Source organism: Haliotis cracherodii, unplaced genomic scaffold (assembly GCF_022045235.1).
Source record: "Haliotis cracherodii isolate W230 unplaced genomic scaffold, xgHalCrac1.p SCAF_19, whole genome shotgun sequence".
Classification (NCBI taxonomy): domain Eukaryota; kingdom Metazoa; phylum Mollusca; class Gastropoda; order Lepetellida; family Haliotidae; genus Haliotis; species Haliotis cracherodii.
Window position 1 is genome coordinate 17036805 of NW_027266274.1, and position 14238 is coordinate 17051042.

Sequence of the window (14238 nt, forward strand, 5' to 3'; positions counted from 1 at the left end):
TTTACACTGTGGTATCCAAGTGTTTGTCATGTGATAGGTAGTGTCATCGATGGAGTAAACAAATCCGATACATTTGCTGTCACAAACTGATAAATGTCACTGTAGACTCCGAGCAGGGACATTTAAGCTCGCACAATACAGTGTATTATTCATAAAACACCCTGGACAATCATACATAGCTCTATACACACAATGTATATTTTGTTAAAGTCCTTTGCGAGGTAGTCCCAGGAATGTTGTGTAACACCTGTCAGGTCGTGCACGCTTCCAGATCATTTCCATTACAAATACCACTGCCTCGCCACACCCGACTCAAAACATCGCTAACTATTGTCGGCTGACGGTTACGTGGCGAGAAATAACCCGTTCGAATAGATCACATCGCGTGACAACAACAACATGCCTTGTGTTGGGGACTACGACTACAACATGCCTTGTGTTGGGGACTACAACTACAACATGCCTTGTGTTGGGAGACTACGACTACAACATGCCTTGTGTTGGGGACTACGACTACAACATGCCTTGTGTTGGGAGACTACGACTACAACATGCCTTGTGTTGGGAGACTACGACTACAACATGCCTTGTGTTGGGGACAACAACATGCCTTGTGTCGGGGGACTACTACAGTCTTGTGTTGGGGGACTACAACTACAACATGCCTTGTGTTGGGAACTACGACTACAACATGCCTTGTGTTGGGAGACTACGACTACAACATGCCTTGTGTTGGGGGACTACAACTACAACATGTCTTGTGTTGGGGACTACAACATGCCTTGTGTTGGGAGACTACAACTACAACATGCCTTGTGTCGGGGGACTACAACTGCAACACGCCTTGTGTTGGGGACTACAACTACAACATGCCTTGTGTCGGGGGACTACAACTACAACATGCCTTGTGTTGGGGACTACAACTACAACATGCCTTGTGTTGGGGACTACGACTACAACATGCCTTGTGTTGGGGACTACAACTACAACATACCTTGTGTTACCGTGAAGCACTACTCATGATAGTCTACATACACCAATTACACTGATAACGTGAAGCACTACTCATGATAGTCTACATACACCTGTATTCACTGTTACCGTGAAGCACTACTCATGATAGTCTACATACACCTGTATACACTGTTACCGTGAAGCACTACTCATGATAGTCTACATACACCTGTATACACTGTTACCGTGAAGCACTAGTCATGATAGTCTACATACACCTGCATTCACTGTTACCGTGAAGCACTACTCATGATAGTCTACATACACCTGTATACACTGTTACCGTGAAGCACTACTCATGATAGTCTACATACACATGTATACACTGTTACCGTGAAGCACTACTCATGATAGTCTACATACACATGTATACACTGTTACCGTGAAGCACTACTCATGATAGCCTACATACACCTGTATACACTGTTACCGTGAAGCACTACTCATGATAGCCTACATACACCTGTATACACTGTTACCGTGAAGCACTACTCATGATAATCTACATACACCTGTATACACTGTTACCGTGAAGCACTACTCATGATAGCCTACATACACCTGTATACACTGTTACCGTGAAGCACTACTCATGATAGTCTACATACACCAGTATACACTGTTACCGTGAAGCACTACTCATGATAGCCTACATACACCTGTATACACTGTTACCCTGAAGCACTACTCATGATAGTCTACATACACCTGTATACACTGTTACCCTGAAGCACTACTCATGATAGTCTACATACACCTGTATACACTGTTACTCCAACATCTACTTTGAGTCTGATAATATTTCCTGATGTTGACGATGTCTCCACTGGGCAGTACTCAAGGAGACCATTTGCCCTAATACGCTCATACACCTGCCCTTGACGAGATGACGAACACGCCCTTTCCCCCGACACAACTTCACATAACTTCCGTCAGAACGACACAAAATAATACCAGTCGACAAGGCACAATGCGTACAAGACCTACAAGACTTATCCAACCAACGTCTGTCGCAACGCCCCCTACAGTCAGCTTCTGGGGTCACTGGAGCTTGGTTTATCCTCTGAGCACATTTTCAATAACGGCATGACCCCATAATTAGTTCACAGAACAAAACGTTATTCCTCTCATTCAGCCTAGCTGGACAAGCCAGTGAAATAGGAAACCCTTGTCGGTTATATATACTGTTATAACCAACAGTAGTGTAGCATATACACCATTTTAACCAACAGGGGTGTGGCACATATACTGTTATAACAATCAGGTGTGTAGTATATACACCATTATAACCAACAGGGGTGTGGCACATATACTGTTATAACAATCAGGTGTGTAGTATATACACCATTATAACCAACAGGGGTCTGGCACATATACTGTTATAACCAACAGGGGTGTAGCATGATATACTGTTATAACCAACAGGGGTGTAGCATATACACCATTATAACCAACAGGGGTGTAGCATATCTACTGTTATAACCAACAGGGGTGTAGCATATATACTGTTATAACCAACAGGGGTGTAGCATATACACCATTATAACCAACAAGGGTGTAGCATATATACTGTTATAACCAACAGGGGTGTAGCATATATACTGTTATAACCAACAGGGGTGTAGCATATACACCATTATAACCAACAAGGGTGTAGCATATATACTGTTATAACCAACAGGGGTGTAGCATATATACTGTTATAACCAACAGGGGTGTAGCATATACACCATTATAACCAACAAGGGTGTAGCATATATACTGTTATAACCAACAGGGGTGTAGCATATATACTGTTATAACCAACAGGGGTGTAGCATATACACCATTATAACCAACAGGGGTCTGGCACATATACTGTTATAACCAACAGGGGTGTAGCATATACACCATTATAACCAACAGGGGTGTAGCATATATACTGTTATAACCAACAGGGGTCTGGCACATATACTGTTATAACCAACAGGGGTGTAGCATATCTACTGTTATAACCAACAGGGGTGTAGCATATACACCATTATAACCAACAGGGGTCTGGCACATATACTGTTATAACCAACAGGGGTGTAGCATATACACTGTTATAACCAACAGGGGTGTAGCATATATACTGTTATAACCAACAGGGGTGTAGCATATACACCATTTTAACCAACAGGGGTGTAGCATATATACTGTTATAACCAACAGGGGTGTAGCATATATACTGTTATAACCAACAGGGGTGTAGCATATACACCATTATAACCAACAGGGGTCTGGCACATATACTGTTATAACCAACAGGGGTGTAGCATATACACTGTTATAACCAACAGGGGTGTAGCATATATACTGTTATAACCAACAGGGGTGTAGCATATACACCATTATAACCAACAAGGGTGTAGCATATATACTGTTATAACCAACAGGGGTGTAGCATATATACTGTTATAACCAACAGGGGTGTAGCATATACACCATTTTAACCAACAGGGGTGTAGCATATATACTGTTATAACCAACAGGGGTGTAGCATGTATACTGTTATAAACAAGAGGCATGTAGCACATATACTGTTATAAACAAGAGGCATGTAGCACATATACTGTTATAAACAAGAGGCATGTAGCACATATACTGTTATAAACAAGAGGCATGTAGCACATATACTGTTATAAACAAGAGGGATGTAGCATGTATACTGTTAGAACCAACTATGTGTAGCTTGTAGGCTGTTATAAAGGAGAGGGATGTAGCATTTATACTGTAATAAACAACATGGATGTAGCATGTATACTGTATAACCAGCATAGAGACTCCGAACCTACCAGTCCATGTTGGACCCCCTAATGCCGAGCACTCACCTCTGTTCAGGGCGGTCAGGTTGCCCTGGGCACCGGGATACCACGCCAGGGTGGCCAGCACCAGGTATATTAACATCCTGCAGGCAGATCCTGGGGAGACAGAGCAACAAGACACAGGTACAACACACAGGTACAACACAGACACAGGTACAAAACACAGGTACAAGACAGACACAGGTACAAGACACAGGTACAAGACACGGGTACTAGACAGACACAGGTACAAGACACAGGTACAAGACACAGGTACAAGACAGACACAGGTACAAGACACATATACAAGACAGACACAGGTACATGACAGACACAGGTACAAGACACAGTTACAAGACACAGGCACAAGACAGACACAGGTACAAGACACAGGTACAAGACAGACACAGGTACAAGACAGACACAGGTACAAGACAGACACATGTACAAGACACAGGTACAAGACAGACACAGGTACAAGACAGACACAGGTACAAAACACAGGTACAAGACACAGGTACAAGACACAGGTACAAGACAGACACAGGTACAAGACAGACACAGGTACATGACAGACACAGGAAAATGACACAAACTTAAGACCTGTTGTGTGTTTCGTGTTTTGGGTTGTTGTTTCTTTTGGTTAATCAGTGCAATGAACTATTTTCGGCTAGATAATTATTTCGTATGTTGCTAATGACATACTATTACAGCTGAATTAAAGTTTGATACTCATAGCTGTAAAAATATGGACAACAGCATTAAAGCATCCCAAAACCGTTTCCATCCCTGTTGTACTTGACAGAAGCCGAGTCATTATCCATGTACTTAATCAGAAACCGAATGATTATCTTTGTACTTAATCAGAAACCGAATGATTATCTTTGTACTTAATCAGAAACCGAATGATTATCTTTGTACTTACTAAGAAACCGAATCATTATCTTTGTACTTAATCAGAAACCGAATGATTATCTTTGTACTTAATCAGAAACCGAATGATTATCTTTGTACTTACTAAGAAACCGAATCATTATCTTTGTACTTAATGAGAAACCGAATCATTATCTTTGTACTTAATGAGAAACCAAATCATTTACCAGATTTTTATAAAGAAAGCAAATCATTATCTTTGTACTTAATGAGAAACCAAATCATTTACCAGATTTTTATAAAGAAAGCAAATCATTATCTGAGTACTTAATGAGAAACCAAATCATTTACCAGATTTTTATAAAGAAAGCAAATCATTATCTGTGTACTTAATGAGAAACCAAATCATTTACCAGATTTTTATAAAGAAAGCAAATCATTATCTGAGTACTTAATGAGAAACCAAATCATTTACCAGATTTTTATAAAGAAAGCAAATCATTATCTGTGTACTTAATGAGAAACCAAATCATTTACCAGATTTTTATAAAGAAAGCAAATCATTATCTGTGTACTTAATGAGAAACCAAATCATTTACCGGTATTTCATAGAGAAAGCAAATCATTATCTGTGTACTTAATGAGAAACCAAATCATTTACCGGTATTTCATAGAGAAAGCAAATCATTATCTGTGTACTTGATTAGAAACCAAATCATTTACCGGTATTTCATAGAGAAAGCAAATCATTATCTGTGTACTTAATGAGAAACCAAATCATTTACCGGTATTTCATAGAGAAAGCAAATCATTATCTGTGTACTTGATTAGAAACCAAATCATTTACCGGTATTTCATAGAGAAAGCAAATCATTATCTGTGTACTTGATTAGAAACCAAATCGTTTACCGGGGTGTTTAAGGAGAAACGAAATTATTGACGGTGTATAATCAGCCTAGATTTTCTGCCGAAACAGATTTCATTTGGCGAAAAAAGGACAAATAGCTGTGGAAATTAATATGAATGGACTATCAGTGATGACACCAGGTGTTCACGAAAAGAGAAACCAAATCATTAACTGTGCACTTAAAGAGGAACGATACACTAACTGTGTACTTAAAGAGAAACCAAATCATTAACTGTTCACTTCAAGAAGAACGATATCATTCAAGGTTTTCTTAAAGAGAATCGCCGCTTTTCTGAATAAAGTCTAATGAGTAACATAATATAAACCTAGAGCGATCCTACTAAAAGTTGTTGAAAAGACCGACTTTCCATGGTTGGGTTTGTCAGGTCGTACTGCGCAATGTCGTACACACTGACCCACAGCCATTGAGTGCCCTCGTCTATCATTCGCCATACGGGACTGATGCGACCTATATTTCCCATTTCTCGTCGCACTATGTTGTTTCTAAGCGTAGGTACATTTTATCCATCTTAAAATGGACTCAATAAGTACAAACATATTGTATTTATCAATGAGTACATTGTTTCTAAGTATAAATATAATGTTCCAAAGTGTAACAATATTGTTTCTAAGTGTAAGTGCACTGTAAAAACGCATACAGGCGTTATTTCATGGAACCAAGAATTATGTAAAGTTTCATGATGACATAACATACATTATGCTGAAACCATGGCAACACGGAAAGCCATGTTGTCAAGTCGAAACGAGTAGAGACTAAACTGAATTACATAAGAGTACATAAACTAAATTAAAAAAAATTATCCGGTGTTTCATTTAAGTTCAGACCACAATAAGGTATATCCTTAAGAACACTGAGAGTTTAGCAGTGACGTAACAAGCAAAACATATAATTTGATAGATTATAACAAATAATTTGTAAAAAATCATACTTAAAGAAATCATGACTAGAGCTCGCGACATGCACGCGCGTGTACACACTTACCCTGCTACGTCAAGCGCAGTGACTATACTCAACGACTAATTGGTAGCAACTAACTCCTAAAATGGCGTACATTTGTAGTACATAAAGTTAGTCCTTTTTATTGATCACAACTCCGAGGTATTGTATTGACAAACTGCATGATATAACTGTCCAACTATTGGCCTCCAGATCGTGGGAAGGCTTTGCCACACAGAGCCGTCAATGGTCTGATTGAGATTTTATTATGGTGTGAATGTTACCTTGCGCCACGTTCCACCACTCTGACAAAGCACGGCCCTCAATCCACGGGGTTGTTTTGTTACCCCTGACTCAGCGTGGTGGAACGACTGCACGAGTTGTTATTGGCCTAGAGACTGTGGAGCATCAAGGTGTGGAGAATCCCATTCTTACATGTGGCCATTTCCGTGAGGTACTGTTTTCAATTGACACTTCTGACAAGTGCATAAATTCTGTTTGTGCTGTTTACAGGGTGTACTCTCGCATAACTGAGTCATTGTTGATAGAATTTGCAACTCGGATTTCTTTATTTACAATTCAAACAATACTTTCGTGTAAAAAAAAACATTATATTTTCCCCGGAAAGAAACCACGAATAAATACTGTATAATTGTTCAACTACAGAATACATTAAATGGACAAGACATTAACAAGCGAGAATCGGGAAATGGTATATCAGGCAAACATGAAATGTGTCACGAGGAGTCTGACTATGATGGACTGCATTGATGAAGTTGGTTGGTAATTCTTTTTCAGCATAATCCCTTCGAAGTTCACACACATCTTCCGCGTCATACCAAAAGACGTTAAAAAATGGTACTTGATGTTACCCTGTCTGGCACTCGGCATTAAGGGGCTAAAACAAGGACTGGTCGGCTCGGAGTCATTATACTGTGTCTGAGTGGGGTATTCATGTTAAACTGCGGCATGGTATCTCAGTGAGCTAGCACTATAAATCGGCATCAGTCCGGACTAGTACAAGCAGCCAGACAAACACACACACGTACATGCACGTCGCTATATGAGTGTAATTAAGTGTAATAATCTTGGACGCGACATTAAAACCCATTTCACCTCACCTCACTTCTTCCAACGATGATGGAGTGCCTGGACACCCCCTGCTGGTGGTGATGTGGTCCTCCACAGCCTCGCATCCTCCTCGTCAGTTGCATAATGCTCAAGAGACAGTTCTTGCGAAGTGCGAAGACGTGAATATCTGACGGTGCCAAATCTGTGAATACGGAGGATGTCCAATGTGTTGAAAGCCAGAGACATGTATAGCAGTCATGGCGACAACAGACATGTGCACATGTGCATTGTCCACGAAGTTTTCCACGAAGTTTAGCCTTGATATTGTGAAGCAGTTGTTGAAACAGATTAACGTAAACCTGCCCTTAATGGTCTGGCCATTCGATAGGTCGCCCACCAATAGGATTTTATTGGACTCCCAGATACCTGAAGCCGTCACATTGTCAGTTGATGGATGATGGAACAGACTGTGGTTTCTTCGGGGGAAGAGATCACTTCAGGGGCTTCTTTTAGACTGATGTTAAGTCTCTGACAGACGGCGATGAACCCAAGACTCATCCATGGTCACAGTTCTCTGGACAGAGTCAAAACAACGCAAATCTGGACCCTTTTTGATGAGGAGTCTGAAGCCTTGGAACCCAGCGTGCTGAAACCTCTCAGTTCATTCCTGAGAATATACTCAACTCATTCGCGAGAGATACCTACTGTATTGACAGCGTGACGTGTACAGTGAGTCGTCGATCATCCATAATCATATCATGTATTGTATCAACACTTTCCTTCGAGGTGGCAATTGAAGACCTTACGCCTCTTGGACCATGTTCGAGGCTCTCTCTCCCTCCTTGAACTCGGCTGCCCCAGCTGGGGCTAAGGAAAGAGCCGACCTGAGGTAAACACCCTGTCCAGACGGCTGGCTGTTGTGAGCCTTTTCATTTGAAGATACTTGATGACAACACTTGAATCACTTTTCTCCATTTCCATCAACAGAGGATACCTAGTCACTTCCATGACTGCAGAAATATGTTGCCTGTAAGCATGAACGGTATTGTACGGTTGAACTCCGTCTGATGTCTTTATATATAATATTTTAGTGATACCTTTATATCCTACTTCTTTGTGATACCTTTATATCATACTTCTTAGTAAGAGTCTTGATATCATACTTCTTAGGGATATCTTTATAGCATACCTCTTACTGATACCTTTATATCATACTTCTCAGTGATACCTTTATATCATTCTTCCTTTTATGTCTTTATACTGACGTCCGAAAGAAGCTACACCAATACAAACAACATTTTGCATGCTCAACATGTATACTAACGGGAAAAAAGAAACTGTATAAATCGTAAATGTTTTGTTTTTTTGTCTGATCAATGTTTCATCGTAACAAATCATTGCTTAACCCCATGACATCGTTCCATCTCATCCGAGGCATGTTCTAGGGGCCGAAGAACCAGCAGGCCATGACAGTACTGCAATGTCATGCTGAGGGAGAGAACCTGTGGATGTCAACTTCTTTATGTTGAGGAAATTGGCGCCGACTGATGATTGGCAATAGACAAATAGAAGCCAGGGGGTATATTCTAGTTGTGTTACGTGTGTAGGTGTGCCTCTGGTTGTGTTACGTGTGTATGTGTGCCTCTGGTTGTGTTACGTGTGTATGTGTGTCTCTGATTGTGTTACGTGTGTATGTGTGCCTCTGGTTGTGTTACGTGTGTATGTGTGCCTCTGGTTGTGTTACGTGTGTATGTGTGCCTCTGGTTGTGTTACGTGTGTATGTGTGCCTCTGATTATGTTGCATGTGTGTGTTTCTGGTTGTGATGCGTGTGTATGTGTGCTTCTGGTTGTGTTACGTGTGTATGTGTGCTTCTGGTTGTGTTACGTGTGTGTGTGTGCTTCTGGTTGTGTTACGTGTGTGTGCTTCTGGTTGTGATACGTGTGTATGTGTGCTTCTGGTTGTGTTACGTGTGTGTGTTTCTGGTTGTGTTACGTGTGTATGTGTGCTTCTGGTTGTGTTACGTGTGGGTGCTTCTGGTTGTGTTACGTGTGTATGTGTGCTTCTGGTTGTGATACGTGTGTATGTGTGCTTCTAGTTGTGATACGTGTGTATGTGTGCTTCTGGTTGTGTTACGTGTGTATTTGTGCTTCTGGTTGTGTTACGTGTGTGGTGTGCTTCTGGTTGTGATACGTGTGTATGTGTGCCTCTGCTTGTGTTACCTGTATATGTGTGCTTCTGGTTGTGTTACGTGTGTATGTGTGCTTCTGGTTGTGTTACGTGTGTATGCTTCTGGTTGTGTTACGTATGTGTGTGTGTGGATTGATCTTATCACGAACAGATGTATGTAGAGGTATGTGTTACTAGATCTTAGCACAGACAGATATATGTAGAGGTATGTGTTGATTGATCTTATCACGGACAGATGTATGTAGAGGTAAGTGTTGATTGATCTTATCACGGACAGATGTAGGTAGAGGTATGTGTTGACTGATCTTATCACGGACAGATGTATGTAGAGGTATGTGTTGATTGATCTTAGCTCAGACAGATATATGTAGAGGTGTGTGTTGATTGATCTTATCACGGACAGGTGTATGTAGAGGTATGTGTTGATTGATCTTATCACGGACAGATGTATGTAGAGGTGTGTGTTGATTGATCTTATCACGGACAGGTGTATGGAGAGGTATGTGTTGATTGATCTTATCACGGACAGATGTAGGTAGAGGTGTGTTTTGACTGATCTTATCACGGACAGATGTGTGTAGAGGTATGTGTTGATTGATCTTAGCTCAGACAGATATATGTAGAGGTGTGTGTTGACTGATCTTATCACGGACAGATGTATGTAGAGGTATGTGTTGATTGATCTTATCACGGACAGATGTATGTAGAAATATGTGTTGACTGATCTTATCACGGACAGGTGTATGTAGAGGTGGATGTTACTAGATCTTATCACGGACAGATGTATGTAGAGATATGTGTTGATTGATCTTATCACGGACAGGTGTATGTAGAGGTGGATGTTACTAGATCTTATCACGGACAGATGTATGTAGAAATATGTGTTGACTGATCTTATCACGGACAGGTGTATGTAGAGGTGGATGTTACTAGATCTTATCACGGACAGATGTATGTAGAGGTATGTGTTGATTGATCTTATCACGGACATATGTATGTAGAGGTATGTGTTGATTGATCTTAGCTCAGACGGATGAATGTGTAGGTGTATGTTACTTGATCTTAGCGCTGACATATATGCTTGTGTTTGTATGAGGGCAACTTACTGGTAGAGAGCATGAATTGCTTGAAACACCACTGCGCTACTTCCGTAAAAAAGTACAGGGTCTACCAAGACTTACATCAAGAGAAGTTGTATTGGATAGTCTAGATCTTATTACCATTCAGGCGTACATTGGTAAACAAGCTCTGTTCTTATTTGTTAAACTGTGTCGATCTAGCTGTGACTTCTATTCCAAACAACTATTTATTGACAGACTTTGGCAATACAAATGTCAACCAGATTTTGACAAAAGATGTTATAAATGCCCCTGTTTCAACATGCTTCGCCTTGTTCATAAATACGATCTTTTCCATGTCTTGAATGATTACCTAGCTAATCGTAATGTTGCTAGTAAATGTAAATGGACTAGTCTTGTGAATGAAAACATAAGACATGTAGATTCTGTAAGGTTTGTGAAGGTCAACATAGGATTTGGCAACTGTCTTTATCCCTTTCCTTCAAAGTTTTATGCTCTGTCTGGTATGGTCAAAATAAGATGCTCTTAGATAGAATCGCGAGAATGTCATTACGGAACTGTAACCCATGACGTAGTCAAACACATTTTTATATCATGTACTATTGATATGCAAGAAAGAAATGAAATGTTCGAAAATATCTTTGATATCACAGATGCGAATTGCTTTGTTGACCTTTGGTCGAATGATGATGATGATGATGATGATGATGATGATGATGATGCATGATTGCATGAACACTGTAGAGTCTGATATACGGAGCGAAGCTATGTTACCAGTCTATGTTAATACGTGGCAGCATGTGTTCATATCCCCTTCACTATGTCATCCAACTACTTTGTTTAGTTTTAATCTTTATTCATGTATCTATCTTACACAATGTATCTTCAATACTGGAGGAAATAAAGACAATCTATCAATCTATCCCAATCTATCTATCTATATGTTTGTGTTTGTGTTTTGGTTGAAACATAACCGCCGAAGTTAGTTCACGAATTGTTCATCCAAGAGAGCCACCCTCGATAGAAACTCAATAGAGTGGAGCATTGCGTAAACATGTTGAAAAGATATTTGTAGGCGGCCTTTGTAAATCGGGGTGTTGACCGCGATGGAAATCTTGTGAATGGGTGAACTAAAATGTGCTTTATCCCGTTACGTTCTATATCTGCCCGAATCTTGCACCGTCCTATCTTCCCGAATCTTGCACCGTTCTATCTACCCAAATCGTGCACCGTCCTATGTACCCGAATCTTGCACCGTCCTATCTACCCAAATCTTGCACCGTCCTGTCTACCCGAATCTTGCACCGTCCTATCTACCCAAATCGTGCACCGTCCTATCTACTCAAATCTTGCACTGTCCTCTTTACCCGAATCGTGCTCCGTCCTATCTACCCGAATTTTGCACCGCCCTATCTACCCAAATCGTGCACCGTCCTATCTACTCGAATCTTGCACTGTCATCTTTACCCGAATCGCGCACCGTCCTATCTACCCAAATCGTGCACCGCCCTATCTACTCGAATCTTGCACTGTCCTCTTTACCCGAATCGTGCACCGTCTTATCTACCCGAATCGTGCACTCTCCTATCTACCCGAATCTTGCACCGTCCTATCTACCCAAATCTTGCACCGTCCTCTTTACCCGAATCTTGCACCGTCCTATCTACCCGAATCTTGCACCGTACTAGCTTGCCCGAATCTTGCACCGTCCTATCTACCCGAATCTTGCACCGTACTAGCTTGCCCGAATCTTGCACCGTCCTATCTACCCAAATCTTGCACCGTCCTCTTTACCCGAATCTTGCACCGTCTTATCTACCCGAATCTTGCACCGTACTAGCTTGCCCGAATCTTGCACCGTCCTATCTACCCGAATCTTGCACCGTACTAGCTTGCCCGAATCTTGCACCGTCCTATCTACCCGAATCTTGCACCGTCCTATCTACCCAAATCTTGCACTGTCCTCTTTACCCGAATCTTGCACCGTCCTATCTACCCGAATCGTGCACCGTACTAGCTTGTCCGAATCTTGCATCGTCCTATCTACCCGAATCTTGCACCGTCCTATCTACCCGAATCGTGCACCGTCCTATCTACCCGAATCTTGCACCGTACTAGCTTGCCCGAATCTTGCACCGTCCTATCTACCCGAATCTTGCACCGTACTAGCTTGCCCGAATCTTGCACCGTCCTATCTACCCGAATCTTGCACCGTACTAGCTTGCCCGAATCTTGCACCGTCCCATCCGCCGAACAGTAGGCGCGGTACACACGACAGTCTCTTCGGGGTCAGTCACACAGTCAGGAAGGCTGTTTACTGCCGCCCTTCATAGGACCATTCCCGATAAATATTTGTCAAAAGTCTGATTAAGATGTTGTGACTCGTGGCCGGAAATTTACAAACAGTCAGTTACTGTTTGAGACGTCCCGATTCAGCCGTTTCCATCCGAATTCCTCCCGATTCTCCCATACTCAACCCGAATCTGATCCGATTTGTATCTTCCGCATGGTAAAAACGACCCAATCTGTCCCGACAGCGTCCCGATTCTCTCGAACGCGTTCCGACAAGACTCAATCGACAAGAAACGGCAATGAACAATTATACAACATGGAAGTAGGTCACAAGGTCAGGCGGTCATACAAAGTCGAAAACTGCGCCAGTCTCCGAGGTGCCACCAGCACTTGGCCTCCCCTCGTGGATCACACAGATACATATTTATAAGATTCACCACCGTTCAGATTGCTGGGCGGAAAGAATGGCAGATGTTCGCGAATTCTATCGCTCTTTCTGCGCCACCCTGTCATACACGCCACCTTTTGACGGGGAGACAAATCATGCCCAATAATCAGATGTTAATAGGAGCTATTGGAAGGGAGTGGTTTCATGTGAAATGTTAATGCGAAATGTGTTTGGTCCTAACCTAATGGTGTGGTTACTAAAAGAAAATAGTCGATTTACAGAAACACGATATTAAAACCTACTTTCTCTACAGCCAAAGGACCCAATTTGTATGTGTGTTTGTGTGTGTATAAATATATACACATTATGCGGTATGTCTCAACGTGCAAGACGGGACAGATTCCAGCATAGGTAGACTCAGTGCATTCCTCTTGTAAAGATGTCAGCGATTTCTTTGAAGACCACTTGTTATCGTACTGTCCAAGAGCGTAGGTTTTTCCTCGGATGGAAGTTCAGCCTGGAGACTGAAGGCAAAACTCAGGGATGAAGCTTAAGTGAGTGAGTGAGTTGGGTTTAACGCCGCTTTTAACAGTATTTCAGTTAGATTGCGGCGTGTCTCTCCTTAATGTGGGAGGAAAGCCCG

General features: G+C 41.6%; 1 protein-coding gene across 7 annotated transcripts in view; it reads right to left on the reverse strand.

The window, feature by feature from the left end:
• The window catches only part of LOC139466796 (SCO-spondin-like), an 85336-nt gene extending 78637 nt beyond the window's left edge, over positions 1–6699 (reverse strand). For all 7 annotated transcript variants that reach the window (XM_071248489.1, XM_071248491.1, XM_071248490.1 and 4 more), the window contains exons 1-2: positions 6623–6699; positions 3867–3956 (exon numbers count right to left, since the gene is read on the reverse strand). In XM_071248489.1, the coding sequence (XP_071104590.1) occupies positions 3867–3942 (76 nt within the window). In that variant the 5' untranslated portion in view covers positions 3943–3956; positions 6623–6699. The remainder of the gene's footprint in view (positions 1–3866; positions 3957–6622) is intronic.
• Between the last annotated feature and the right edge of the window lie 7539 nt (positions 6700–14238).